The sequence below is a fragment of the Sarcophilus harrisii genome, chromosome 1, assembly GCF_902635505.1.
Source record: "Sarcophilus harrisii chromosome 1, mSarHar1.11, whole genome shotgun sequence".
NCBI lineage: Eukaryota > Metazoa > Chordata > Mammalia > Dasyuromorphia > Dasyuridae > Sarcophilus > Sarcophilus harrisii.
The window spans coordinates 171111188-171138471 of NC_045426.1; the positions used below are offsets into that span (position 1 = coordinate 171111188).

The window sequence follows — 27284 nt, forward strand, 5'->3', positions numbered from 1 at the left end:
TATCTCTTTCAACTTGCTTTGTTTTATAGATCAGGAAACAGGTTCAGAGAAGTTGAGTTGACTAAAGTCACACAATAACAGATCAGGATTTGAACCAGAGGCTTCTTATTTCTTTCTTTTCACTAGGGGGATTTGAGGTTAAGTGATTTGGCCAGGGTTACACAGCTAATAAGTGTCTGACACTGGATTGGTCTTAGGTCCTCCTCACTTCTAAGATGGTACACCCTCTGTCCACTGCAGCACTTCTCTGCCCTGAGTCTTCTGATTTCAAGGTTTCTATGCCAATATGCAGCTGCCAGCATGGAGACAAAGAATAGAATCTAGAGAATTGGGTGGGATTAAAAAGATAGTATTTGAGAATGGGATTGGATTTATAGATCATGAATTAAAATTCAGGAATGACCATGATGAATTTATAAACCTAAAAATAATGAAAGTGGATTATTAAGTCCTGGTGTGCTATATATCATATTAAAGCATTTTAAATAGATGAACAAAAAATTTTACTAGCTGAAATGAACGTATTTTACTTTTTAGATCCTGTAGTAGAAGAATGTCCATCTCAGGAGCAAGTCATTTCACTCCTTGAACATGGAGGATCTAGTCCAGTTACATTTATCCTAAATGCCAATCTTCTTGTAAATGTCAAGTTAGTAATTTGTAAGTAATAATAGATTTTTTTTTCCATTTGATGCACTAATTATTTGAATTTATAAAATTCAATTACATTTTGATATATTTTGATTAGCCTTGATAATATGTAAATTTTTGCAAGATGACACTTAAACCATCAGATAAACATGGTGACTATGTTTAGAACAATACCTGGAACATTGAATAAATATTTAATTGGTTGATTGACTCTAATTCAAGTATTGAGTCTAATTGGCAGCAGGGGTACTTAGATTCTCACATAGACACACACACACGCGCGCACGCACACATGCACGTGTGTGTGTGTGTGTGTATGTATAAAATGTTTATAGCTGACAAAAATATTTATGGCTGATGGATTCTATCCTTGTTTTAAAGAGTCAATTAAGAGGTGAATAGCCAATTTCAGTGATTCTTTTAGTTTCCAGCATGAATCTTACCTAGCTCCCTGTTGTTGCACTTTCAGCCTCAATGTTATTTCTTAGCTGTAGTCTTTGATGTGAGGCCAGTGTCAGATTCCAAGGACCTTGTGACATGACTGCAAAGGGTATGTGATAAAAGAGAGGATGGGAAATTGTTAATGTTTATAATCTTGCTTTTATCATTTAAGATTCTTCGGAAAAATATTGGTACTTCTCAACTAATGGACTACATGGTTTGGGTCAGGCAGAGATTTTTGTTCTTTTGTTCTATTTGCCACATGATGATAGAATTCCTAAAGACATCTTCACTCTATTTCTCAACATTTATAAAGATGCAGTAAAAGGTATAGAATTTTTTCTTGAGCTTTTGGATTTAGAATGTTGAAATGTGTTGATATGAATAAAAGAGTTCTTTAGAGATGTGTGTCTTCAGAGCTATGTTGTTCTTTGAAAGCCCCTGCTTTTATATATTTTTTTTATATAAAGTATTTTAACTGCATATTATTGTTTACATTTTGGTCATCTAAAATCTTGAATTTACCCACAAATTGACAAAATAAAGAGGAATAATTAAATCATACATGTATTAGGTGTTCATTATAAAAAAGGTGCAGTGTAAAGACAACAGTTTGGATTCAGAGAACTTGGGTTTGACTTGCAAATCTCACTTCATTCCTTTGTATCTTTAAGGAAGTCACATCACCTGTGTATTCCTCTTCTTTTTCATCTCATTTAAAATAGGCATTGCATTTTAATATATCCAGATCTATATTACATTAATTTAAATGTTTATTCAAAAGTTTTGATTACAAGATGATGTTATAGAAAAGTTGCACATTACATGCAGTGTACATTTAAGAGAGTTGTTTATACCAAAAATAGGTATTTTATTAACTTGTATATACCTTTCTTTTTGGGCTAGGAAAATACATAGAAAACTTGGATAGTATTACCTTTGCTGAAAGTTTTCTCAATAGCAAGGATCATGGAGGATTCCTATTTGTTACACCTACTTTTCAGAAACTCGATGATCTCCCATTACCAAGTAGCCCTTTTCTTTGTGGAATTCTCATCCAGAAGCTGGAGATTCCTTGGGCAAAAGTTTTTCCAATTCGCTTAATGTTGCGATTGGGAGCAGAGTACGGAGGTAAGTTTTGTTAATATTATCAAAGGGTAAAGCTATCTGAGTGCCAAGGATTGAAAGTGAGGTAGGGTGCCAAGGATTGAAAGTAGGAAAAGTTTAGTGAACTGAAAAAGGATACAATGAGCAGTTAATAGTTCTGTGTGGATGAACCACTTTCAGATTGTCAGTACAGAATATAAACTTTAGACCACCTTCTACTGTTTTACTCAGTCTTTGCCATTTTATATAGATAGGTGTTCAAAATTTGTAATTTTAGTATTATGTGACAGAATTTAAGATTATAATTATTAATTATAAGATACAGTAATTTAGCATTTTGAAAAATCTGCATAAAATTTTTTTGGCCTTCCTTTTATACCAGAGAAGAAGTCTAAAACTTTTTTTTTCTTTCCTTTTTATGAGATGTTTACAATATCTGATTATAAAATTTGGGTTGATATTGTGCAATAAATATATGTATATATTTTATGCGTTTCTGAATTTCTAAACTTTTTCTGTGTTGTTTGCTAGCTTTTGTGTGTCATTTGCAGCTTCTGCAAAACTAAAGAATTCTCATTAAATTTCTTACGCTGATCTGTGGTATATTGAAACTGATTGGAAAAATCATTTTGTGGAATTAACTTTTTCCCTCATCAAATTTGTGGGTATTGTGTTTTTGTGTGCTCACTTTTGAGGGGTGACCTATTGAATTGAGACCTCTTTATTACTGAGGTATGTTGAATCAATATAGTTAATTCTTATTTAGGAAGAAAAACCCCATTAGAAAAGTAAGTTCTAATTCATATCCTTGAACCATTCTAATTCCAATGGAAATTTCTTTTCTTTTTGAAAATTTTGTCTCCCTATGTTTAACCCAAAGTGATATATATGCTTAAATTTTGAAATATAAGAAATTTATATCGTCTTTAAGAATTTTCTGAGAATTATGTAGATTCTTTTAAGATACTTGATGTCATGAAATGAGTCTCAAGAAAAGAACTAGATGTTTTGTTGCGGTCATTTTTGATCATAGAAATGTTCTAGTATTGTAAATTTTATTTGATTTAATGTCATCTCTTTTCTCATGGTAAATGTTGGATGCATGTGAAATGTATGACTTATGAAATACTTGAAATTTACATCTAATGTATCAGTGAGTGTTTGAGGAAGAAAAATTCAGTGCACAATTACCCATTATTTAAAGATAGATCAGTACAGTGGAGATATTTGAGTTTGTATCTATGAAAATATAATTTATTGTAGAAACTTTAGAAGATGTTTACCAATTAAAGTATGCCCAAAAAATTAATATCAAACTTTCAGCTTTCAGCTTGAGTTCTTCATTCTATGAACAAAGGCTACATGTAGGATGTGCCATATTGAATCTGGTCCTTTCAGCCTTATCTTAAACATTGCCACTGAGGGATATTTTTGGTGAAGGCAAATTTGTTCACTAATCACAAAATATTACAAATAAACTTGTATCGAAAGAGCAAGAGAATGGATGGATGTCTGGGTCTGTGACTTCATCTATTTATAGAACTTCTTGTAAGGAAACTCCCTATACTTATGTGAATCAGCAAATGTTCTGTAACTTACAGTTGTAAAGTGTTGCCTAGAGGGCTGAAACATCAAGTGAGGGTTACAGAGAGTCTGTGTATCCCAGTTTTTCTTAACTCTAATGACAGCTCTTTATCTAGTGTACTGTGCTACCTCTCTTTCTTAAATTATTTATACTATTAGTTTCTGCCATCTTTGGAGCTAATAAGTTCATTTACAAACCTAAAGTAGGACTGTGTCATAAAATGACTTCTTGAAACTTCAGGGTTAATGCTAATATATGAATTTTGGTTAGCGTATTTCATAGTGTTAATATTTTTCTCTTTCTTTCCTAGTCAACTTATACAAAGTTTTAACACTCCTGACAATATTATAGGACTATATCATGCTTTTGTATTTATTCTTTGTCATTGTTTCCAAATTTGTCTTCTGCATATAAACCTTTGAAAATTGATATTGAAAAAATATTTAAAAATAAAGCCTGATATCTGAGATATGTAGTGAATTAAAACAAATGTGTGACTGAGAACCATTCCCCAAAACATAATTGATAATATACACATATCTCCACATACATGGTTCTTTCCTAAGTTAAAGTTTAAGTGATGTGTTAATTATCCTAAGAAAAATGTGACTCAACATTAGTATTTTAGTTCCCTAATTTTCCATTGTGTTGTTTTATGAGATGATCATTTTTGTATTTTAAATACTATTATACAAATCTCATTTTTAGATTTTGTCTTCTTAATCCTTCTCAGATTTGCTTTTCTGAAGTTCTCTGTTGGAATATGTGGCAAATTTGGAACCAGAGGTTCTGGGATCATATCCTTGCTCTTACTTTCTGTATGACCTTGGTTCAGTCATTCATCCTCTCTGGGCCCAAATTTGCTCACATAAAATGACTGGATTGGATTAAATGCTTTTGAGGCCTTTCTTGCTTTATTTTGGTAATTTTATGCTCCTTTGCCTGTATTGGGCTGCAGTAGTAACTTACCTATGTGTCTGTGGTCTTCTGATCTTACCTAAAACTTCATAGTCTTTTGAAGTACTTTTTAGGTTACTTACCATTTATGTTCAAGTCAATTACTTGAAATGGGTATTATTGGCTGTGACAAGTCCTTGAGGAAGATGATTGCTTTCTTCTTCATTGTTATCGGGTCAACAAATAGCATGGCTTTATTCTCTGTCAGCAGGAAATTACCCATGCAATTTATTTCTTCTTCCTCTGATATTTACTAGACAGTTCTCTTAGCGGATAGCACTTATGGCTCCACATTATTGTTATTTGGGAGAGGTGGCTGCCTTCTTTTCACAGTGTGGATCCTTTTCAAGTGTCTTCATGAGGTACCCTTATTGGGTTCTTCAGTTCTGGTGTTCAGGTGGCCTTATTTCACTTCTCTTGTGAAATTATTCCATCCTCCCAACTTTTTGATGTAGATAAAGCTTCTTTTCTTCTTCAGATACCTTTTCTTTTTTGATTACATATTTTTTAAAGATTATTTTTTCTTTTATAACCTAGAGAGGTGTAGTCTGAGAACCAAAGGAAAAATAAGATATTTTTAAAATGTGGTACTATACAAATACTTCTTTCCTTTCTCCTTGATTTCTTCCTGTTTAATGGTTCTGCCACAGGACTAGTAACATGAAGTTAGGGAAGTAGGACTCTCCTTTCATTGGGTGATGTTCTGCTATAGAAATAGTTCTTCCTTTCTTGTATTTGAAGAAGTTGGCAGTAGTTGTGGGCCTTTCCGACTTTGTTCACTTAAAACTCCTGCACATGCTAAAAAAAAAATGTTTCAAAAGGTTTAGTGACATCCATAACTTTAGGAAGAGATTATTTAGATATTGAGTGTCTTAAAAGGTTTTTTCATAACTTGATGCAAATATCTTTTGCTAATTTAATAGAAATTTTGTGTGAGACCAGTTTCCACCATGTTGTAATTTTTCAGCCTTTCAAGCCCTTAGACATAACTGTTTTCGTGACAGTCCCACCAAACTCTGACCCAAAATGTTGCAGAGGGTTTTTGTGTCTTCCTTTGGCAGTCTAGTGAAGTTTATAATTTATCAGAACAATGTTTTTTAAATAATTGAAAAAATTTAAATTTATTTTCACTAACATCATTTCACTTAAAAGTTAGTGAAAATAAATATATGTTTTCATTTTCCCATTCCAGTTTATGGATCTCTGAAATCTAATCATCTGTGAAACCCAGGTTAAAAGTACCTGGTTTATAAGTTTTGAAGTTTGGCTTGGTAACTCAGTAGTTCTATTTATAAAATAGAAATATAGTTTTTAAAAAGCCTTATTATAATCATTAATATCACTTTTCCTCACTCATGTACAGTATATCCCACACCTTTAACAAGTATCAGATGTCGAAAACCTCTTTTTGGAGAAATAGGACACACTATTATGAACTTACTTGTTGTGAGTAAAATTAATATTTTGCTTAATTTTACTTCTTATTTGCACATTTTTACTTAGCTAGTGTCATGCATTTAATTTGTGGATAATTAGTATTGTTTGGATCTTTTGAGATTCTGAAAATGAAATATGCTAAATATTTTTTCAAATACGTGAATTGGCCTTATTTGTTCATTTAATAAGTTCATTCAAGTTCAGTGATAGAAGTTTTTCAAATGGGCCATATTTTGGAAAGCATTTAATAGAGGATTCTCTTGTCAAAAAAATTAAACATTGTCTAGTAGACTCATGGTCCATTTTGTATGTTTTGAGCTTTGAAGTTTCTCCTAGAAAAAACTGAGAATGTTACTTGAGCATATGGGTTTTCATATATACAACAACAGCAACGTTTATGTAGCTCTAAAGTTTGTAGAATATTTTACTTATTCTAATGTCATTTGGACCTCACAATTATCCTGTGAGGTAGGTGCTGTTATTACCCTCATTTCACAGAAGAGGAAACTGAAACTCAGAAAGGTTGTTCAATGACTTGCCCAGGATCACACAGCCAATACTCGATTCTGCAGCAGAATTCAAATTCAGGTTTTCCTGAATTCAACTTTCATCCATCATGCCACCTAGCTTTCCTTTAAAGAACAGTGGCTAGTGAGTTTATGAAATTAAATAAAATTTGCTTATGAAAATATTTAACAATTCACTTATTTTCTTTTACCTTGATCTAATGACAGCTTAATACTGTGGATGCTTCTTCTATCTATCATGTATTTTGTGTTCCATACTCCTGTATCCATTCCAGATATACCTTTCTTCATATGGCTATTTCCTTCATGGTGATAGGTAGCAGATAGAAATGACAGTTCCTCTGTTCCCAACTTGCCATAAGCACCAGCATGTGACATTTGAAGTAAAATTATTTACTACATTAAAGTAGCCAGTAAAAAAGTTTGTAATTGTATTTTTAGGTGAACTATTTCATATTGATTTGTGCTTTACTTGTTTTTGTATACTCTATATTAGGAATATATTTGTAAGGACACAATAATGGTGATTAGCAGTATACTATCAGCTTATTTTTGTTATAGGACCTCCGAAATTATCAGTACACTTTGCATAATATAGAACAGCTGTTGATTCACATGGAAATGGGTAAAAGCTGCATAAAAATACCTCGAAAAAGATACAGTGATGTAAGTACAATTGATTTTTTTAAAAATGTGGGACCTGTTTTAGTTATATAGATTTTATATTTACTTAGAATATTGCATGTCATCTTTTATAATCATTCAGACTGTACCTTCATACTCATATTTCACTGAATCAGTGATCTGCTTAGTACTCATAACTCCTTATTAGTGCTGATCAGACTTCTGCATTCTCAGAAATTCTTGTTTATATCCTTCCATAAATCCTCTATAGAGAATTATATCCAATAAGAGGTCGTCTTGGTTAAAAAAAAAAAAAAAACCCAAAACATATCTTGTTTGTATCACTGTTTTAATGTATGATCTTGTTTTTCCTCTTTCTCTACAAATTTATTTGTATCTTTTTAGAACCTTTTTTTTTGTGTGTCACATTAAGGGAAGTTATTTTAAAGAAGTTTGGTTTAACTAAATAATATTCTAAATAAATTTTGTTCTAACCAAAGCTTTCCAGTGATGAACCATTTCTAGGAATGGGATTTCTTGAATTATTTTAATAAATGCAGAATATCTTATATTTTTATATTACAGGTGATGAAAGTTATAAATTCTTCCAATGAGCATGTCATAAGCATTGGAGCTAGTTTTAGTATAGAAGCTGATTCTCATCTAGTCTGTGTTCAGAATGATGGAGTTTATCAAACACAAGCCAACAGTGCAACTGGCCATCCTAGAAAAGGTAAGATTTAAAAAAAAAAAAAATCACATTTTAATATGAAAACTTAATTTTTCTCTAATTATTATTTTAAATAAGACTAATGACCAAAAAAGTCTTATATTATTAACACAGGCACTATTGCACAAGAGTTAAAATAAGATCTGGGATTTTTAAATGATGAATATTAACTAGATCACTGTTTTATCAAAAAAGTTCTCCTCTTTGCTGCTCCCTCCTGCTGCTTTCTGCCACCTTCCTGCGGCTCCCTTCCCTTTGCCAATTGCTTACTATTATAATCATATCTTGAAGACAGTGGTGAGTACTAATTGGGAAGTTATGAATTCATTTTATAACATAATAAACATGATAGAACAGAAATCCATCTGGTCCAAGATAGTTTTGGTGTATTTCTGCCTAAAAATAGAGATGAATTTGCTGACTTAGGTAGTTGTTTTATTATTTTATTGTCTTGTAATGTGTTCCCTCCTGAGAACAAAAGTAGTATCATTGAAGGATACTGAATTAAATAAGGAGTTCCTTTCTTCTGTTCTCTGGATATGTGACCTTGGAAAAGACATTAAATCTCTTTGAATCTCAGTTTTATCTGTAAAATGAGAGCATGACTTAACATTTCCTACGGGTCTTTTAATTTCAAAATTTCCATTTCTTTGTGGTATGGAACATTTGTAGGAGAGACTATTTTCCTTACTCTAGAAATTACTAAATTTAAATGTATATTCCAAATCCAGTTCACTCAGTTTCATTCCTTTTTTTCCTCTAATATATAGGCCATATATTCTTTAATTAATACATTGGGAATTAGAATTTCAGTGTCTTATATTTTTCCATATAAGGAAGTATTTTGTGATTTTTCTGATTATATTATACAATCATACCTCTTTCTAACCATCATTTCTAGTAACTAAGGTAATCTGTAAAAATTAACTAAAACATAATTCCCATTTAAGCATTTGTCTTTTTCTGGGAGGTTTAGACATTTGTGGTAAAAATATTCTTAAAATGTATTAAATACAAACCAGAATATATTTTCACCCTTTTCTTAAATAAAAATTTTTGGGATAATAAAATCATAAGCCTAGAGGTGGGAAGGACCTGAGAAATCATCTTGTGTGTTTTTCTATATGGGAAACTCAAGGCCCAGGGTGGTTCTGTTTCCAAGGTTACACAGGTCACACAGTTCACAAGGTAAGATGACTTGTACACTATGTGTCAGAACTTTAATTTGAACCAAGTTCCTCTGATTTGAGCTAATTCTCACAGTTTTATTCTATTATACATACTGCCTCCTTAGAGGTCATTATAATAAATATTCATGTTCTTGGGGCCTGTTGAGGAGTGATGGGTTGTTTTTACACTAAGTGACCCCAGGCTGCTCATTTGAAGTCTGAGGAGAAAGAATGGTTTGTTTTTTTTCCAGAATTCTAGGTCAGTTGATTTATCAGTTTTTAGTGTTATTAGTGTGTCTTCTTGTAGCCCATATTCATTCCTCATTTATTGCTTCTAATCTCTTGATTAGAATTAGAATTTAAAAACTCAACTTATTTAGAACTATAAATAAACTCAGATTAAATAGGTTCAGTGTGAGAGTCTTATTTATGAATAAAAATATTGATGTTGCAGAGAGTTGAGAAAGCCATTTCATTGTTGAGGAGGGAATTGGTAAGAAAGTATCCTGATTGGGGCAGCTAAGTGGTGCGGTGGATAGAGCAACAGCCCCGAAGTGAGGAGGACCCGAGTTCAAATCTGTTCTCAGATACTTAACATTTTCTAGCTGTGTGACCCTGGGCAAGTCACTTAACCCCAATTGCCTCAGCAAAAAAAAAAAGGTATCCTGCTTCTCTGGTGCTTTATGAATGATATAAAGGGACTCTGGGCTTTTGAAGCAGGGCACCGTATTTGACAGTGATTATCAAGTTGGAAGGACTTTATAGTGACTTGACAATACCTTGTTTGTCATATCAGAAAACTTCTAACCACATTTGGAGAGGGTTATTTCTGAGTTAAACATTTACTTTTATGGCTATAATTATTCAAGGTGATTTCAAACAAATTATAGAGGACAAATGTTCTGGGATCAGTGAATTGAGCACCAGCAAAATAACAGATCCTTGAAGTTAAGATGCCAGGGAATATCCTTGCCATATTTTTGATAAAGAAAATTACTCTAATTCAAAAGAGCCTGGTTTTTAAAAAGACATTTAATAAAAAATTTTAACACTTTAGCATCTATTCAAGGAATCATGACCACCACCATGATTTTTAGTATTAATTGAGAAGACTTGTTTATTTCACTTTCACAGCATCTTTTATATATACATTGTTCCCTTCTCTTCACTACTGTATGCCCTCATCATCTCAGCCTAGATTATTACAATAGCCTGCTGATGAGTCTGCTTGCCTTGTCTCTTCTCATTCCAGTAAACTCCATTCAGCCACTAAAAGGATTTTGTACATGTCCCTTTATGTTACTCACTGTGTCCCTCTCCACCATGCTTCTTGATCAATAAATTCCAGTGGCTATTCAAAAGTCTTCATAACCTACTCTCTCCTACCTTTTTTGTGTTTTTACCTTATTTCAACCTACATATGCTTTATTCTAGTGACACTAGCCTCCTGACTATTTTTCCAGTAAGACATTCCAAATCTTGGCTATGGGCATTCTTTCTGGCAGTATCCCATGCTTGGAATGCTCTCCCTCCTCAGCTCTGCCTGTTGACTTACATACTTAATTTTAAGTTCCATCTAAAATCATTCCAACTATAAGATACCTTCCCCAACTCCTTTTAATTCCAGTGTCTTCCTCTGTTAATTATTCCTTATTTATATAGGTTGTTTGGGTTTGTTTGTTTGCTATTTATCAACCTACCCTCCTTTCCCAAACTGTGAGCTCTTTCAGGTTAGGGACTATCTCTTTTTGTATTCCTAGTGCTTAGCACAGAACTTGACACATAGTAGGCACTTAATGTTTACTGAATGACTTCTTATTGTGATTAATACTGTTTGATCTGGCCAAAATGAATTATTTTCTGTCACATAAAAACATAATACTTTATTCTATTTGAGGCTCACATTGTTCCTTTTAATTATAAGATCCTCATTTTCCTCTCTACACTTAAATTCTTACTGTTAAGAAAAAGCCCAACTTAAACACACACACTTCTCCATGACATTTTCTGTGTGTCCCCTTGTCAGAAGCCACCTTCCCTTTCAGCTTTAAGTACTTCTCTAATGCACTGATGAATTATTTTTCATTTTAGTTATCTATGTCTGTGTCATACCCCTTTGTTAGGCTGTAACATGCATAGAGAAAGCTTTGAAACTATTCATAAGAGTAAGAGCTAATATTTACCTGAGAACACTTTATGTGAATATTGTCTCATTTGATCTAAATAACAACCCTGTGCGAAAGCATGCTATATTATATCTCTGTCTTAGAGATAAGGAAACAGGCTGAGAGGGGTTAGTGACTTTCCCAGGTACCTAGCAAGATTTGAACTTATTCTCCTTGATTTCAAGTCCAGTGCTTTTACAGGGGGGGGGGGGGGGAATTAAGATTATGATTCATTTGGCATGTGGAAACTCTTTCTAATAGTGCATGTTGGCATCTTTAATGTGGTTTATAATCTTGAGAGTTGTTTAGAGCACTTAGAAGTCAACTTAGTTGACGTGTCAGGGAGGATTCCTGAATCAACGTCTTCTCAGCTATGAGGCCAGCTTTCTTTTTGCTGCCTAGAACATGTATTTATACACGTATATATGTATAATGTACATATAATTTAGCAAAGTAACGAGGCAATTTTTGTATCTCCTTTTACAATTTTTTGTTCTGTGCTATAAGAATGTTTTATTTTTTTTTTTGGTTGTTGTGTTATTTTTTTTTTTGGTTGTTGTGTTATCTATCACATCTGCACTAATTTAGCATCCTCCTTCCTGAATACAAGCTGTCCCTCCTAACAGATATATGTATAGTTCAGCAAAAATAAAATTGAGCTAAAATAAAATTGAGACATTGGTCATGTAAAAAGAAAAAAACTGATAGGTATTAATTTTTCATCGAAATTAGTAATCTGGTTTTGTATTTCTTTTTTTAGTGACTGGTGCAAGTTTTGTGGTATTCAATGGAGCTCTAAAAACATCTTCAGGATTTCTTGCTAAATCTAGCATAGTTGAAGGTATGAATTTCTTCAAGATTGTTTTGATATAAAAATGGACTCCAAAATTTCTAGAATTTTTTGAGGAAATATTTCAAAAGGCACCTAACATGCTGCTTTAGAACCTTAACATTTTTCAGTGACTTTAGGTCATTTCTCCTGCAAAAGAAAACAGTATTGCTTTTTTTGGCCTAATGTTTAATAAACAATGGTTTTATTAAAGTAGGAATTTTTATCAGACTAGCAAAGTTATTACATTCCATATGCAAAGTAAAATATAACTTGCAAATACAAGTTGAATTTGTTTATTGCATAATGGACAATTAGAAAAGAATATTTATTGATGGGGGAAAAGCTAAAAATTTCTTTAGAAAATAGTTGAGGTACTTTATTTCAAGAATGATATTTACACTGAAGTTATTTTAAAGTATAGGGAAAAGATAACATTAATTGGCATTAAGAATAAGTTTAATCTTTTAAAAATTGTATGACATTATTTCATAAACAATTTTATAAGCATAAACATTTTAGTATATGGTTAAATGAACTCTATTTCAGAAAGCTTTTAATATATAAATAACTCTGTGTTACTGAAATACAGTAATTTAATGCTTATTTTTGTCATTAAATTTAAAGAACTTGAAATAGATGACTTTTTTCAAATAAACATTTTTATAGGCTGATGTAGAGTTCTCACTGCAATTAAACTTTTACTCTATAAAATATTCATCATGTTTCCTTTGTATATCAAATAATTAAAAATTAAATGACTTGTGGACATTTTTTCAATTACAAGATGACTTTATTGCACATTAAAAGGTATTCTGATAATAGAAACCACTGTTTTACAATAATAAATCTTATTACTTAGATTTAAGAAATCTCTAACTTAAATTCTTTTATTTCTAGATGGTTTAATGGTACAGATAACTCCAGAGACAATGGAAGGCTTACGGCTAGCTCTAAGAGACCAAAAAGACTTTAAAATTACATGTGGGAAAGTAGATGCAGTGGACTCAAGAGAATATGTGGATATCTGCTGGGTAGATACTGATGAAAAAGGAAACAAAGGGTAGGAATTTTTAAAAAAATGTCATAGTTGAAATTAAAAGAAAATTCTTAAACATTTAGTTTTTGACCAAAATTTTATATATAGGTAATATAATTAAACATTTAGATTAATGCTTATGCCATCTTTTTAAAATTTGTTCACCATTAAGTCCCAGCCATATTCCTTTCATTGGTCTGCTATTAATTAAATTGGTCAAAGGTTAATCTGGTATTGTGGAGAATGACCAAAAAAAAAAAAAGTTCAGGCTTGAAATTTTTGTGTTTAGTAGTTGATGATATAAAGAAATGTTTATATCATACCTCTATCCACATTTCCCAGGAATGTTTGCTTAAATAGAATTATTTCCTGAAAACCTTTTACATTCTTGCACTTATTCAGTAGTCGTCTAATCTCCATCCTTCTTAAGACTTATTTGATGATTGATTATCTCATCAATTCTATTGATCAGCTTTGCTTTTTAAAAATACCAAATATGTTAATAATTATTGTTTTATAATAAAATGTGAGATAATCATATTTCCAAGATGTTTGATAATTATTGTTTTATAATAAAATGTAAGATAATCATATTTCCAAGTCCCTTTTAGTATTTTTTTTTTCATCATTTGTCTTGACAGTCATGGCATTTTGTTCATACATGTGAATTTTTTCCCCTAATTTTTAAAAGTATTTCCTTTTTAATTGAATGTTAAATAATGTGGATTAAAAAAAAAACGATGTTTTCAGTTTTAGACTCATAGAGCTTTGGAGTTGTAATTGACTTTCCAAGTCATCTAATCCAGTGCTCCCATTCTATAGTGGAAGAAACTTAAATTCATATAGGAAAACTAATCTGTCCAAGGCCATATGTAGGCAAAGTGACAGAATTTGAGCTTAGGCCCTCTGATTCCAAAACCAATTCTCTTTTCCTCTATATCATTATAATTCCATAATTTCTGATAATTTTAAAAATGTCCTTATTTTTATGAAATTTCTTTCTTACATTTAATTTTTTTGTCTTTCAAAAAATGAGATGAGCTAATGGTTTGGTAATTTTGTTAATTTTCATTAAAAATCAGCTCATTTTATGGTTTCAATTTAGTTTATCTTACCTCTAATTTTTAAAATTGTCCCTTTTGAACTTTTTTGAGTTTATACATTTTTTAGAATTTTCATTATTTTTTCTTTACATTATTTCTTTTTCCCTTCTTATGTGTATTCAATTGTATAAATTTTCTAAGAATTGTTTTAGGTGGATTTAATTATTTAGTCTTTAATTCACTTTTTATTGAAGGTGTTTTTAGTCTGTATATATAGATAGAGCTGCATCTTTTGTTCAGATTTCTTTGTTAGAATTTTTGGTGATCTTTATTACAGCATGTTTGAACATTTGGGGGCCTTCCATATTTATTTTTATGTTCTTTGTGCCCAATCACATGATTTAAAATCAGTCTTAGGGAAGCCTTTTGGTATTTTCTGCTTCTTTATATACCTTTTGAATTAGTCCCTCAGTGTATTCACAGTTGTATCAGCTTTAACACAGCCCCCCCCCCCCCCCCCCCCCCCCCCCCCTTTTTTTTTTTTTTTTTGCATATTTTGGTCTGATACAGTTACTTTGGTTATCTTTGTTCTCTTTAGTACCATTTCTTTATCCTTAGTAAGCATATTCAAGATAATATAGTCCAAGTGCTGTGACTCCATTGTCCTTGATGTTGAACAAAGTGTTTGATATGAAAAAAATTTTGTGGGGCTTTTCCATTTTTACTCTGTTGTTCTCTTTACATTTTCTTCTGTAAATATGCTTAGGATAATTTTGCTTGCTAAGTGGATTTTTCACCAAACTTTGAATTAGTTCTACTTTCTATCCATTGTTTTTCTGTCTCATGAAGAAAGAATTCTCGTAATTTTCTGCCATATTTCTCTTATAAGATTTTTTTTTTCAGCTCATTTTCTAAGTCTCTTTTTTCTTTGCTTACCAAATTTTTCTGCATGGCAAATAAATCAACTTTTTTTTGTGGATTAAAAGCATTTTTTTGCCCTTTAAATCTTCCTAATTATAGCATTTTTTTTTCATTTGTTAAACTACTATATGAAATTATTGTAGTTTATATCCATGACTCATATCCCAGGTATGTACCATTTTTAATCCTCAGTAAATTAGTAAGAGAGGATGCAGTTTTCAAAATTGCATGTCGTCTTTTTTTTTTTTTTTCCATTTATTATTTTTCTGCTTATTTGGTCTTTGCTTTAATAAATCAGTGATTTGACTACACAGAAAGCAGTTTTGGAGATGACTCCATCAATAACAAATCATTTTCCATCAAAATACAACTTAATTTTTTTGTGGTATTATCCGTGATAACCTGTTGTCCTTTTTATAAAGAAAGTATTCATAATACTTTAATGTGAAGTTTCTGAGTGATCTCTATGCCTTTGGCCTCTCACTTCCTATTTTTAAATTATATTTTCCAATATAATTTTCAATTTCCTTATTTCCATTTTTGTAGTGAAGTCATACCGATAATCAATATATATTTCCTTAATTTGGGAGACATAATGAAATGATTAATATAATGTTGCTATCCCAGTTATCTGCAATAGAATGGACATCTTTTGCATAAGATGCAATTATTTTTGTGATTATCATCTTAACAAAAACTTGAGTACTGTGGTATCAGAAGACCAAATAAAAAATTATTTAGCTGAAAATACTGCTTTTTTTTTTAACATGAAAAATGCTTGATTGATATGATTCAGTGCCTTTAGTATTATGTTCATCTTGTTGCTAGACAAGTATGTCACATTTGTAATACTAACACTATGAAATTAAAGTGGATAGACTTCCTTCAAAAGTGTGGTTCTTAATGAATGACATAGAGGACTTAGGGCCATCTGATAATTTTCTTCGTTTCACAGATTGTCACAAAAGAATTGTAGGTACTTTACTGGTGAAGATTCCTTTCTGTGGTCATGTATTATGTTTTTTAGAAAGCAGCCTCTGTGGCTAGAATCATATAGTCTCAGCTAAAGCATAATAAATTTACTTTTAATATTTATGGATTGCTATGCTTTAGTAGCAGATTGTTGGGTTTTAGCTTATTAATATATTAAAAGCTAAAATTGTTAAAATTTATTTTTCTTTCCATTAGATATTATGATGTTTTAGGCTTGATACTCATAAAAAACCACAATTTGAACCCTGCTTCATCATTTTATAATCACAATCTTTTTTATTATACCTAACACAGAGCGCCTAAGATTCTACACTTAATGGCATATTCTTTTAAAAAACTTTTCCTCCTGATCCAATTCAGTTCCAATTGATCAGTGATGAACAGAACCAGCTACACTCGGCAAAAGAACAGTAGGAAATGAATATGGACCACAACACAGCATTTGCACTCTTTCTGTTGTTGTTTGCTTGCATTTTTGTTTTTCTTCCCAGGTTATTTTTACCATTCTAAATACAAATTCTCTTGTGCAACAAATATTATACACATATATTGTATTTAACATATACTTTAACATGTTTAACATGTATGGGACTGCCTGTCATCTAGGGGAGAGGGTGGAGGAAAGGAGGGGAAAAATTGGACAGAAGTTGTTGCAAGGGTCAGTGTTGAAAAATTACCCATGCATATGTTTTGTCAATAAAAAGATATAATGAAAAAATGAAAAAAGAAAAAAAAAATTCCTCCTAGCCCAGATAAGGTTTAAGAATCTTTCTGTCCTCTTTGATAATTGAATCCTAATTTAAAGAAAAATAATTTTATTCTTTGTCTTCTAGATTAGTAGTGTTAAAATAAAAATGGGTGCCATTAAATACAAACATAAGGATCCCTGTGAGCTGTATATTGACTTGGTTTTTAAAGTAATGTTACCTATATTTTATAAATTCTTACTGATTTAAGTATTTCTCAATTGCATTTTAATTTGGTTCAGACTATATGGATCCAAAGGCAAGGCCACCTGTTTGACACCTCTGTTCTAAATATGATTGCTTTAAGGGATCCTTGTGTTTCTACTGAACTTTTATCATATATCAATTGTAGGTAACATATGTATTTAGAGCATATTAATATATGTTCTTTTATGTATTATTCAATTCTACTCCGACTTGATATGTTTATTCTCTAAAATGCCATGCTATGCAAAATCAAGCAATAAAAATTTTGTTATTAGTACAATACTTGGGGCAACTAGGTGGTGCAGTCGATAGAGCACCAGCCCTGAAGTCAGGAGGACCTGCGTTCAAATTTGGCCTCAGACACTTAACACTTCCTAGCTGTGTGACCCTTGGCAAGTAACTTAAGCCCAACTGCCTCAGCCCTCCCCCCAAAACTGTAGTAGTACAATACTTAAAACCTTCATCAGTGATATATAAAAATAGAAACTTAAATAAAAACTAATAATAGCACAGCTTTTTACAAGGTCAGTGGTCCAGAAATACATAAATACTAAAGTTGTACCACAACATCTATAGCCTTGAGGCAGTTCCTGGGCCTGGCCCAGGCTCTAACAGCCAGACCTAGCAATGTCTTAAGAAATTTGGGCAAGCTGTACCAGGTCTGGGACCATGGTGGAAGGATAAATGGTGAGCTATGGATTTTTCACCCATAGCTCCTACTATATTAAAAGATACATAATAAATATGGTACTTTACCTTGAATAAAACCTTAAGTTTCCTCATGGAAGTGATCATCAGAAGAGTTGCATCTCTAAGTTATTCAGAAATGGTCCTGCATTTCAGTGTTTGTTAACTTTTTCTGTCAGAGAAAACTGAACATAAGAAAACCTGTAATTCAAGTTTTGCTCAATTTGTTTTCTAAAATATCACTTAAATTGGAGCAAATTTGTGTTTTCAAAATAGGCATTATGGCAGGACTATACTTCAATTCCAAATCTATATTATCATTTACAGTTTTGGCTGCTTTGTAAATTTGCCAGTCTGGGGTCCTAAGTTTATTTTTTCATCTCATTAAAAACAATCAACTTTTTTTTATGTTCAGGACAGGCAATTTGGGGATGTAGGCCAGTTTTCCTTGACTGCTGGGATACTGAGCTTCAGTCTCTTCTTTGTTTTGTAATTATATTGAGTGGTCCTACTCAATTTTAATGGTTGCTTTTTAATAAATGATTGCTTTTTAAATAAATGTCATTACTTCATAGATTTAGAACCTACATGGGCTTTCTTCTCATGTCATCTAATTCAATTCTCCTCATTTTACAATTGAGGAAAACTTTTATCTAGAGAAGTTTAAATGAGGTCATAAAGTTTGTAAATGGCAGAGCTACAATTTGAACTCTAAACCTACTGTTGTTTTCTATTAAGGCCTTTGTAGCTTATCTTGACTATACCATTGTTAATTGCTATTTTCCAAAATCAGGCTTTGAAAATAATTTTTCCTTTCCATTTACTTCCTTCCTGGAAATAGTGGCTGTAATAAACAGCTTTTATAATTTGCTTTCTCCTGACTATTTGCAAGATTCTTTCTGACACTGATACTTTGTTACCTGATAACTGCATTTCTGGATGAGTTGAACTTAGGGTTTCTTTTTATCTGGATTTTATTTATTTGTACTATGTTCTCTGTTTCCAGTATTTTCTGGACAACTTTATTCAATTAATTTTTTAAAGACGATATTAATATTTAAAAAAATATTTTGGGGGAGATGACTAATTCTTAGATTGCCTTCAACTAACTTTTCAGTTGTTTTGCTGAATCTCCTTTCTCAGGTTTTGTTGCTTTGCTTTGTAGAGATCTGTAGGTTATCGTCTAGGTTTTTTTTCCTTTTGCAATTTTGTTTTTGTTCTTCCATTACTATGTGTTTTCATGTTTGAAATAATATTTGTAAAACATTTTGCAAACCTTAATGTGCTATATATAAATGTTAATACAGTGCTTAAGTGACATTTTCCATCTTTTTTTTGTATTGTCAGTTTTCATGTTCTTTTCTCTATCTACTCCATTGTATTTATTTGTTTATTGAATTAAAGCTTTTTTTGCTTGTTTCTTTTATTATAATTTCTGCTAATTTTCTTTCATTTTATTTATTTTTCAAACTTCATTTTGAGGTTAATGTAAGAGAATTTGACTTGATCCTGACTACTCACTATATCAGTTTGTTGGAACTCTTTAAGTATTGATAGTTTAAAAGATTATTTAGTCTCATAACTGAGGTATTTAGTTGACAAATATGGCATCATACTTTGGCCTTTGCTTTGGAGATCACCTTTGGTTGCTTAAAAATCAATAGCTTGTAATCAAAGAAATTCTTTAAGTAACATTTACTTTGTTTTGTTCTCTAGTGTTATTAGTGCAATAGATGGAAAATCATTGGAAGGGATTCCAAGTGAAAAAATACAACAGGAAGCAGATTTTGAAACTGATGAGAAACTTGTAAAATGTACTGAGGTAATTGATTTATAGAATGCTCTTTCCTATATTTTGTTCATATGTGTATGTGTGTACACACACACACACACACACACACACACACATAGGTATTTTCCTTTACATTTTAAGATTTTGCTGCTGCTTTTATTCTTCCAAATCTGATATTATATACAAGATTTTTTATAAACTTAAGGACATGCCTGGAGAACTGAAGGTTGACCATCATTTAAAGAAAAATTTCCATCATATTGTACAAATTTGGCTAATTTTAGGGGTATGAGTTGAATTATTGCTATCAGGGTTTTTTTTAAATTGAAAATTAATGTGTCTAATGAATGGTATTTATTTCACTTTCCAAAGATGAAAATGATCATTTTACTTGGAGATCTAGCTTATTTTTTATCAGTAATTAATGGACTATGCTGATTCATTCATACTGTTTCCCCTAAATCAATAAATAGGTCACCTAAGATCAGAATGTATGATAAATGAGATTCAAAGTAGATTGTGTGGGTATAGAACATCTTGAATTTCTGTGCTATTTTTACATTCATATGGAAGTTCTTACAGAGACATTTTGGTCACATTAACATAATTTTATCTTTTCACTTCATCTGCTTTTCCCATTATGATTTCCTATTCTTCCAATCTCCCAAAGAACCATCTCTTTTTTTAAGGAAAAGATAAGAAAAAAAAATAGTTCAGCAAAATTAACCAGTCAGATGTGACACCTATAGTCCCCTACCTCTTCAAAGGAGAACGATGGTATTTTCATTTCTCTTCTTTGGATACAAGATTAGTTATTATAATTATGCCCCAGTATTGATTGTGGTTGTCCTTTTTCATTTACTTTGTTGAGGTCATTGTTCATATATTTTTTTTAATATTACCTATTTCATATATTTTTCCATTTTTGTTACCTTTACCACTTCTTACAATATGTTAAAATATGCCATTATTTTCAAGTACCATAATTTGTTTAGCTGTTCTAGCATAATTTTTCTTTTTCTTTTTTTTTTTTGAAGCAGTCAGGATTATGTGACTTGCCCAGAGTCATAAAACTAGTAAAAGTGTCTGAACTTCAAATTTGCACAACGTTTCTTTGACTCTAGGGCTGATGCTTTATTATCCACTGTGCTACCTACTTGCCCTGATTAACATAATTTTTAATGCTAAGTAATTTAAGTATTTCTTCCTATAAGCTTTAAGCTGGCACATTTAAGCCATTAGTGTCACTCCTGATTTTCATTTTCTGCTGAGGTGTGTAATGTTCATGTTATAACTTCTTGTTAAAACTGAAGTGTTTAGAAATATATCCCATGTTGAATTAATCACTTTTAAGGTTATTGATCTTGACTATATAATCAGAAATAAAAATCATGATTTATTTTCTAATTACTGTATTATAGGTATTCCATTTCTTAAAGGATCAGGACTTTACAATATCAGGAAGTCGTTACCAGTTTGCCAAAGAGATAGCAATAGCTGGCAGTGCTGCACTTTGTTCTCATCTTAAAACTCTAAAAAGTAATGGAATGAATAAGATAGGACTCAGAGTTTCCATTGATACAGATATGGTAATGTATAATTCACTTTTTTTTCTTTTTAAAATACCTGTATTATGGCAGGATTTAAAGTTTACTTTTACTTAACTGTATCTCACTTAAAAGGAAGTCAGTTTAGTATAAAATTTTCTTTATCTGTTTTATTAATTTAATTTCCTGTTTAAGGTTGGAGTCTTATCTCAACATATTTTGTATGACTTTGTCCTTCCAACTTTCTGTACTTATTTAGCATACTGATCTTATGTGTGTGATATTCAATATATACTTAAGAATTACTATTTTCTGTGGCTTGTACCATTTGATTTTGTTTCCTCCTCCCTGAGGCCTTCCTTGGTAACTTAAGTATAGTTAGAAGTTAGAAAAACTATACATTAATTTCCACTGGTTAATATGTGGCTTTTATCATAAATACTATTCAGTTAGTACTTGGGTAGATAATCTTTCTCAATTTGATTATAGTTCCTTAAGGGCAGGAACTATTCACTATTTTTCTTTCTTTTATATTTTCCAATAGCACTTTAATATAGTAAATGCTTTAAAGGTAGTAAAATGATTACTTATTATTATAGAGGCTAAAATGAGACAGAACTTTTAAGTATTATTAGTTTCCTTTTATCCAAGCAAAATATAGTAGGAATGCTTGAATTTGTATTTTCATCATCATGATGGGCTTTGTTTAAAGAACCTACTTGGTAAAAATAGTTGCTTGCTTTTAAAGTTCTGTTTCTTTCCTTGAAAACTGTACAAAATGGTTTTTGCTAAGAATCTCAATTGAAAATGAATAGCCACATTAGAGCATTTAAATAATATTGTCATTAATTTAAGACTTTATTATTAATATTGCTTATTATTAAGACATATTTTAAAGTCTTTTCGTAACATAACCACAATCTCTCTACGTCCTATAAGGGTAGTTACTAGCATTTATCTATAGTCCCATGGCATCTACGTATGGTATAAAATAGTGGTAGATAATTCATTTTTATAGTTTGAGAAAGGTCTTTCCTTCCTTTTTGTGTTTCAGGATATTAAGTAGTCAGGATATTTAATCCTGAAAACAGGCACAAAAGAACTAACTCACTTCACTCTTAACTTTTGTAAAAGCTGTAGTGCTTCAACCTTTAAATACAAGGTTTATATAAGAAAAAGTGGTAGGCATGCACTGTACAATAAAATGTCTATTGCTAACATGTCAGTATATTTAAACTCACTAATATTTAGGAATCCTTGCTATTTTCATAATCTCTTAAGCTAAGCCGGAATGTTGTGCTTATACCCATGAATCATTTGGAATTTTTGTATTTTTCTTTCAGGTTGAATTTCAGGCAGGATCTGGTGGCCAACTTCTTCCTCAACATTACTTAAATGATCTTGATAGTGCTCTAATTCCAGTGATTCATGGTGGGACCGCCAATTCGACTGTTTTACCATTGGAGATAGAATTAGTGTTTTTCCTTATAGAAAATCTATTTTAGCAAAAATAAGTGCTAATATGCATTATAAACTGATTTGTTAGAATTAACTTCAGCACCAAAGCTGTAATGATAAGACACTAAAGTAGATGTTTGATATTAAATATTTGAGCTTAGCATTTATGATAAGATTAAAGGTTTAAAAATCTTAGCACAGTATAGATAACCCAAAAGTTTCAGGTATCCACAATTTCTGAAACTTTTAAAAAAGGTCAGTCTTTTGTCTTTGGGAAATCTGCAACATTTACTGTGCTGGTTTTAATGCTAAGCCAAAGTATCTGCAATTAGCTATACCTCTTTATCTCCACAACTGTTTTAATGAAAATTCTTAATAAATGTCACCTAAATCAGGAACATCTTTTGCATATATGCAAATAAAGATACCCCCATTTACAGTTTGTATATCAGTGGCATAGAACTGTTTTCATACCCCAGAGAGTGTATAAGTACAATAAGATTGCTGATTTGTATTATGAGCATCAGCTGACTCTGTACTTAAACTCTGGAGTATTTGGCTAATATGGATTTTGCCTTTTTTCTTCTCCAGATTTAGTATCTGGGTTTTTCCTGATTAAATATACATAAATCAAATGATTGTAGGTGCTTTAGAAACTTGTGCTTCTAAATGTAAGTGTATTGTTTTTTTATAGAGAAAATGACTCGTCTGTGTTTTATAACTGTATCTTTAATAATTTATAAATGAGTGATATTTTTATACCATAGTGATTTCTTCTCCCTCTTACAACCCTTTACAGTATATCATATATTTACAACTCCCTTGAATGATTGACGATAGGCCAGACAGATGACCCTTGAAGTAGTCATTATGTAGCAATAAATGAAGCATAAAGCAAGGTTTTTTTTTTTTTTTTCCTTTTTCATTAATCCTTGAAATCTATTTAGCAGCCCTGTTTTACTTTCAGGGAAAACTATTAATGTCAATTTTCATGAACTACTTTAGGATAATTGAAATTCTTTTTCTACTACTTATTTTTGATAATGGGGTATTAACAGAAGTTAAACTCTATTTATGTATTTGCATTACAAACAAAATCTGTGCCTGAATATAAAGGTTCAGTGAATCCCCCCTCCCCCCATCAGGTATGACAATTAACTGTTACATAGTTTCCCTCTTTGCTACAAATAGAAAAAAAATAGTAGTGAAGAAGCAAAGGGTGCATTTCAATTAGTGCTAACAACAGGTTATGGAAACCTAATCATTATTTAGATGCCTTTTTGATTCTCATGTGGGATATTTATATGTTTTTGTATCAAAAACACTCCTTATGTATAGATCAAGAAACATCACACTAACCCTATTTTAAGAAATATACAAAGTAACAACTTGAATACACACAGGTCAGAGTTATAACTCAGGATCCAAAGTCTCAGGATAGAAGAGATTGGGGATATTGGTAAATAAAAACATCCAGTTTCTGTTGAACTACACCTCTAATAATTAGTCTAAGACAGCAGTGGTACAGAATAACCACTCTTCTGAAGTAGCTAATTTAGGAGGTGTAAATATTGTTAAATTTGCAGATATTTAGTGAAATGGCAGTGTAATAACTTGTGAAGTATACTGTAACTGTATAATATAAAAGCAATTTGTTATTAAATTGGATTTGTTTCTTTTTTTTTAGTTCACATTAAAATTTGACATGAAAATGACTGCACATTCTAAAAAATAATTAACATTCTCTACAGTCAAGTAATCCAAAAATAAACAGTTGTAGGTGCCTTTCCCATGAAGTTGATACATTCATACTTAATTTGCATTTCAGACTATATTTGAAGAATCTTTTAATTATCTTCATGCATTTATCTTTCTGTAGAATTTTCTGGTAATGTTTTTCTGGATTGATACTTGTTAATTCATCAAGATTTGAGTTTGTATTTTTAAGTGAAGAGAGAAGCTTATTTTGTCTAAACATCTTTATAAGTGTTTTTTGCTTCCCTACTATATTACAAAAGTACTTTGGGGTTTCTGAATGTTGAGGTGAGAGCTACACAACTGTAGGCAAAACCCATTTATCTCATAGTTTACATTTTCTGAGCACATTTGTGCTGGATAGAATGAAAACCACCAAGTATACAAAGGAAAAGGCCAGAAGACGACCGGGAGTGGGAGTGGGAGTGGGAGTGGGAGTGGGTGAGTATGTGTGAAAAATCAAAAAACAACTGAATTTTTTTGTTTGTTTTTGGTTTTTTAAAGAAAGCAGTTTATAGGTGAACAGTTTGGAAATTTCATATCATGAATTAAATTTGAAAGCTGAATTAAAAGGTTTCATTAATATACACTTTTAACAAAATATATATTTTCAATGACATGAAATTTATTCTCTAAAATTAATATTTGGTAACTGAATTTAATAACACCAGAATACTAAATGTTATAATTGTGGTAATAACTTATGAAAATTGTCATTTTAAGTGCCTGAATAATGCTGAATTGTGTTGCAGAGTAGGTAAACAAATTTCTAGCAGTTAAAATTTAAGTTGAAGACATGTTTTTCCCATTCTCTTAAGTGTTTTGCTAATTAGAATTAATAAAGTATATTAAGCTAGTTGCAAGGTTATTTTTTAAAAGCTCTATCTACAACTTTCTTTTTTTATATCAGTCATTGCTAATGAAAACAAAGTTGCCAAATTAGTTTTAATTCTGTCAAATATTTTGTACTGAGCCTAAAACCAGTATTTAAATGTTCCCTTTTTTAAACTTTTACTCTGGGCTTTGACTTCTACTATAACCTTTCTATGGTTAGTGTTTTCATGCATACTTCACAGATGAAGAAAATAATTTTTGCTTTTAATAAGGTAGGATATTATTTAAAAATGTACCAGTTTAGCCAAAAGTAGAGATGTTATTGTAACCATCAACAAATATATCTTCATTTTGGCCTTTATGTTACCCATGTGTCCTTGGGCAAATTATTTTTCTGAAATTCTGGCTTTCATTCTGTAAAATAGCTAAGGCCTATGAGTCCAACTGGGCTATAGGGAATCAACTGAGTTTTAACACTTATGGAGGTGATTTGAAAACAGTAAGACAAGATAAAATAGAACTAAAATTTAGAAAAGTAAAGTCAGTGGAACAGTTTAGAGGAACAAATAATATCCATAGTATTTTGACAGCACTGCAAAATGAATCATGAGGATGAATTCAACAAAAAATATTACCATTTTCTTATGGGAGTTTAGATGTGACCATTGAGGCCTGAGTCTTTTTGAAAGAATGACTTTAAGAAATGGGTGAAAGTAGAATTAGGCTTTGAAGAAAAACCTAGGAAACAAAAAACTGGAAGCAACTTAAGTATTCAAAATTTTTTAAAAAGCAGTTTTGGGGTTGAATTGCTGGGAGTAAAGAAAGTGGTGTTCTCAATAGTTACAGAGAAGTTTGGAAGAGGGGAAGGTTTGGAGGGAAAGTTGTGAGTTTAGTTTTGGACATGTTTAATTTAAGTTAAACTGGGACAACCAGTTCAAGATATCTAATCAGCAACAGGAGATTCAGAAGATGAGGTCAGCAGAGAGGTTAGGACTAGATAAGTAAATATTAGAATCATGGTAGAGATGACAGTTGAATCCATGGGAGCTGATGAGAGCACTCAGAATACACAATAATAAAGCTGATGGTATTTAATTTTCTTGGCTAAAATGGAGATTTCAGTGTGAAGATCAAATCTGAAGATATGTCAAAGAACTTATAAAAGTATAAAAGGGTATATAGTTAGTTGTATTTTGATACAGTGTGGTTGGACTTTATGCCTTCCATCTTCATGACTTGTGATGGTTTTTTAAAAAGTATCAACTGGTGGTTAACGTGTGATGATATACTATGCCTAAAAAGAAAGATATCAGTGAATGGAATGGCAAATGAATTGTTCATGAAGACTCTCTAGCTTGTGAAACCTGTTACAATGGTGTGTGCTGACAAAACCTTGTTTTTTTTTTGGTTGCAACATAAGGCAATAGAATGACTTATTGGAATGGTCAAGTTATATAACTTCAGCTTCAGGTTCTCTGTAAGATAGAGACAATTTGCTTCAATAAACATTTATTAAGCTTTGATGATGTATAAAAACACCGTTGAATGGTAGGTTTATAGACAAGAAAAATCTTAAAATATACAGATAAATAAGTAAATATAAAGTAATTTGATAAAGAAGAGAGTTCTAACATTTTGGAGAAGGCATGTGGATTTGAGTCTTGAAGAAAGTTAAAATATTCAGAGCAAAGGTGTGGAGGTAGGGATTTCCTGTTGAAGGAAACTTGAAAAGCAAACATCTTGGCAGAGATTTTGTGACACAAGAACAAAATAGTAGGTTACTATCAATAAAGTTTTCTGTGTTGGATTTTTTTGCCTTACTGAATTCCTTTGTCACAAGGGAAATAGGGCCTGAGTAGGAAATACTATGATATAAAGATAAGATAAAATAGAGCTAACATTTAGAAAAGTAAAGGCACGGGAGCGATATGGAAGAATAAGAAATATCTGTAATAATATAACAATATTGCAAAATATATCATGAGGATGAATTTAACAAGCAATTTATTAATCACCTATTTGGCACATAAGCAAAATGAA

General features: G+C 31.3%; 1 protein-coding gene and 1 long non-coding RNA gene across 4 annotated transcripts in view; one reads left to right on the top strand and one right to left on the bottom strand.

The window, feature by feature from the left end:
• The window catches only part of ZFYVE16 (zinc finger FYVE-type containing 16), a 69588-nt gene extending 42537 nt beyond the window's left edge, over positions 1 to 27051 (top strand). For both annotated transcript variants that reach the window (XM_031966943.1, XM_031966947.1), the window contains exons 8-18: positions 538 to 660; positions 1265 to 1420; positions 1999 to 2223; positions 6105 to 6187; positions 7267 to 7371; positions 7915 to 8062; positions 12154 to 12234; positions 13123 to 13285; positions 19575 to 19680; positions 21072 to 21239; positions 22541 to 27051. In XM_031966943.1, coding sequence (XP_031822803.1) covers positions 538 to 660; positions 1265 to 1420; positions 1999 to 2223; positions 6105 to 6187; positions 7267 to 7371; positions 7915 to 8062; positions 12154 to 12234; positions 13123 to 13285; positions 19575 to 19680; positions 21072 to 21239; positions 22541 to 22702 — 1520 coding nt within the window. In that variant the 3' untranslated portion in view covers positions 22703 to 27051. The remainder of the gene's footprint in view (positions 1 to 537; positions 661 to 1264; positions 1421 to 1998; positions 2224 to 6104; positions 6188 to 7266; positions 7372 to 7914; positions 8063 to 12153; positions 12235 to 13122; positions 13286 to 19574; positions 19681 to 21071; positions 21240 to 22540) is intronic.
• LOC111719053 overlaps positions 1 to 27284 on the bottom strand; it is a 30865-nt gene that overhangs the window by 1468 nt on the left and 2113 nt on the right. The window contains exons 2-3 of one of the 2 annotated variants that reach the window (XR_004233960.1): positions 17928 to 18043; positions 4825 to 5539 (exon numbers count right to left, since the gene is read on the bottom strand). This is a non-coding gene — a long non-coding RNA (uncharacterized LOC111719053). The remainder of the gene's footprint in view (positions 1 to 4824; positions 5540 to 17927; positions 18044 to 27284) is intronic. The other variant, XR_002769358.2, reaches the window with a different exon arrangement.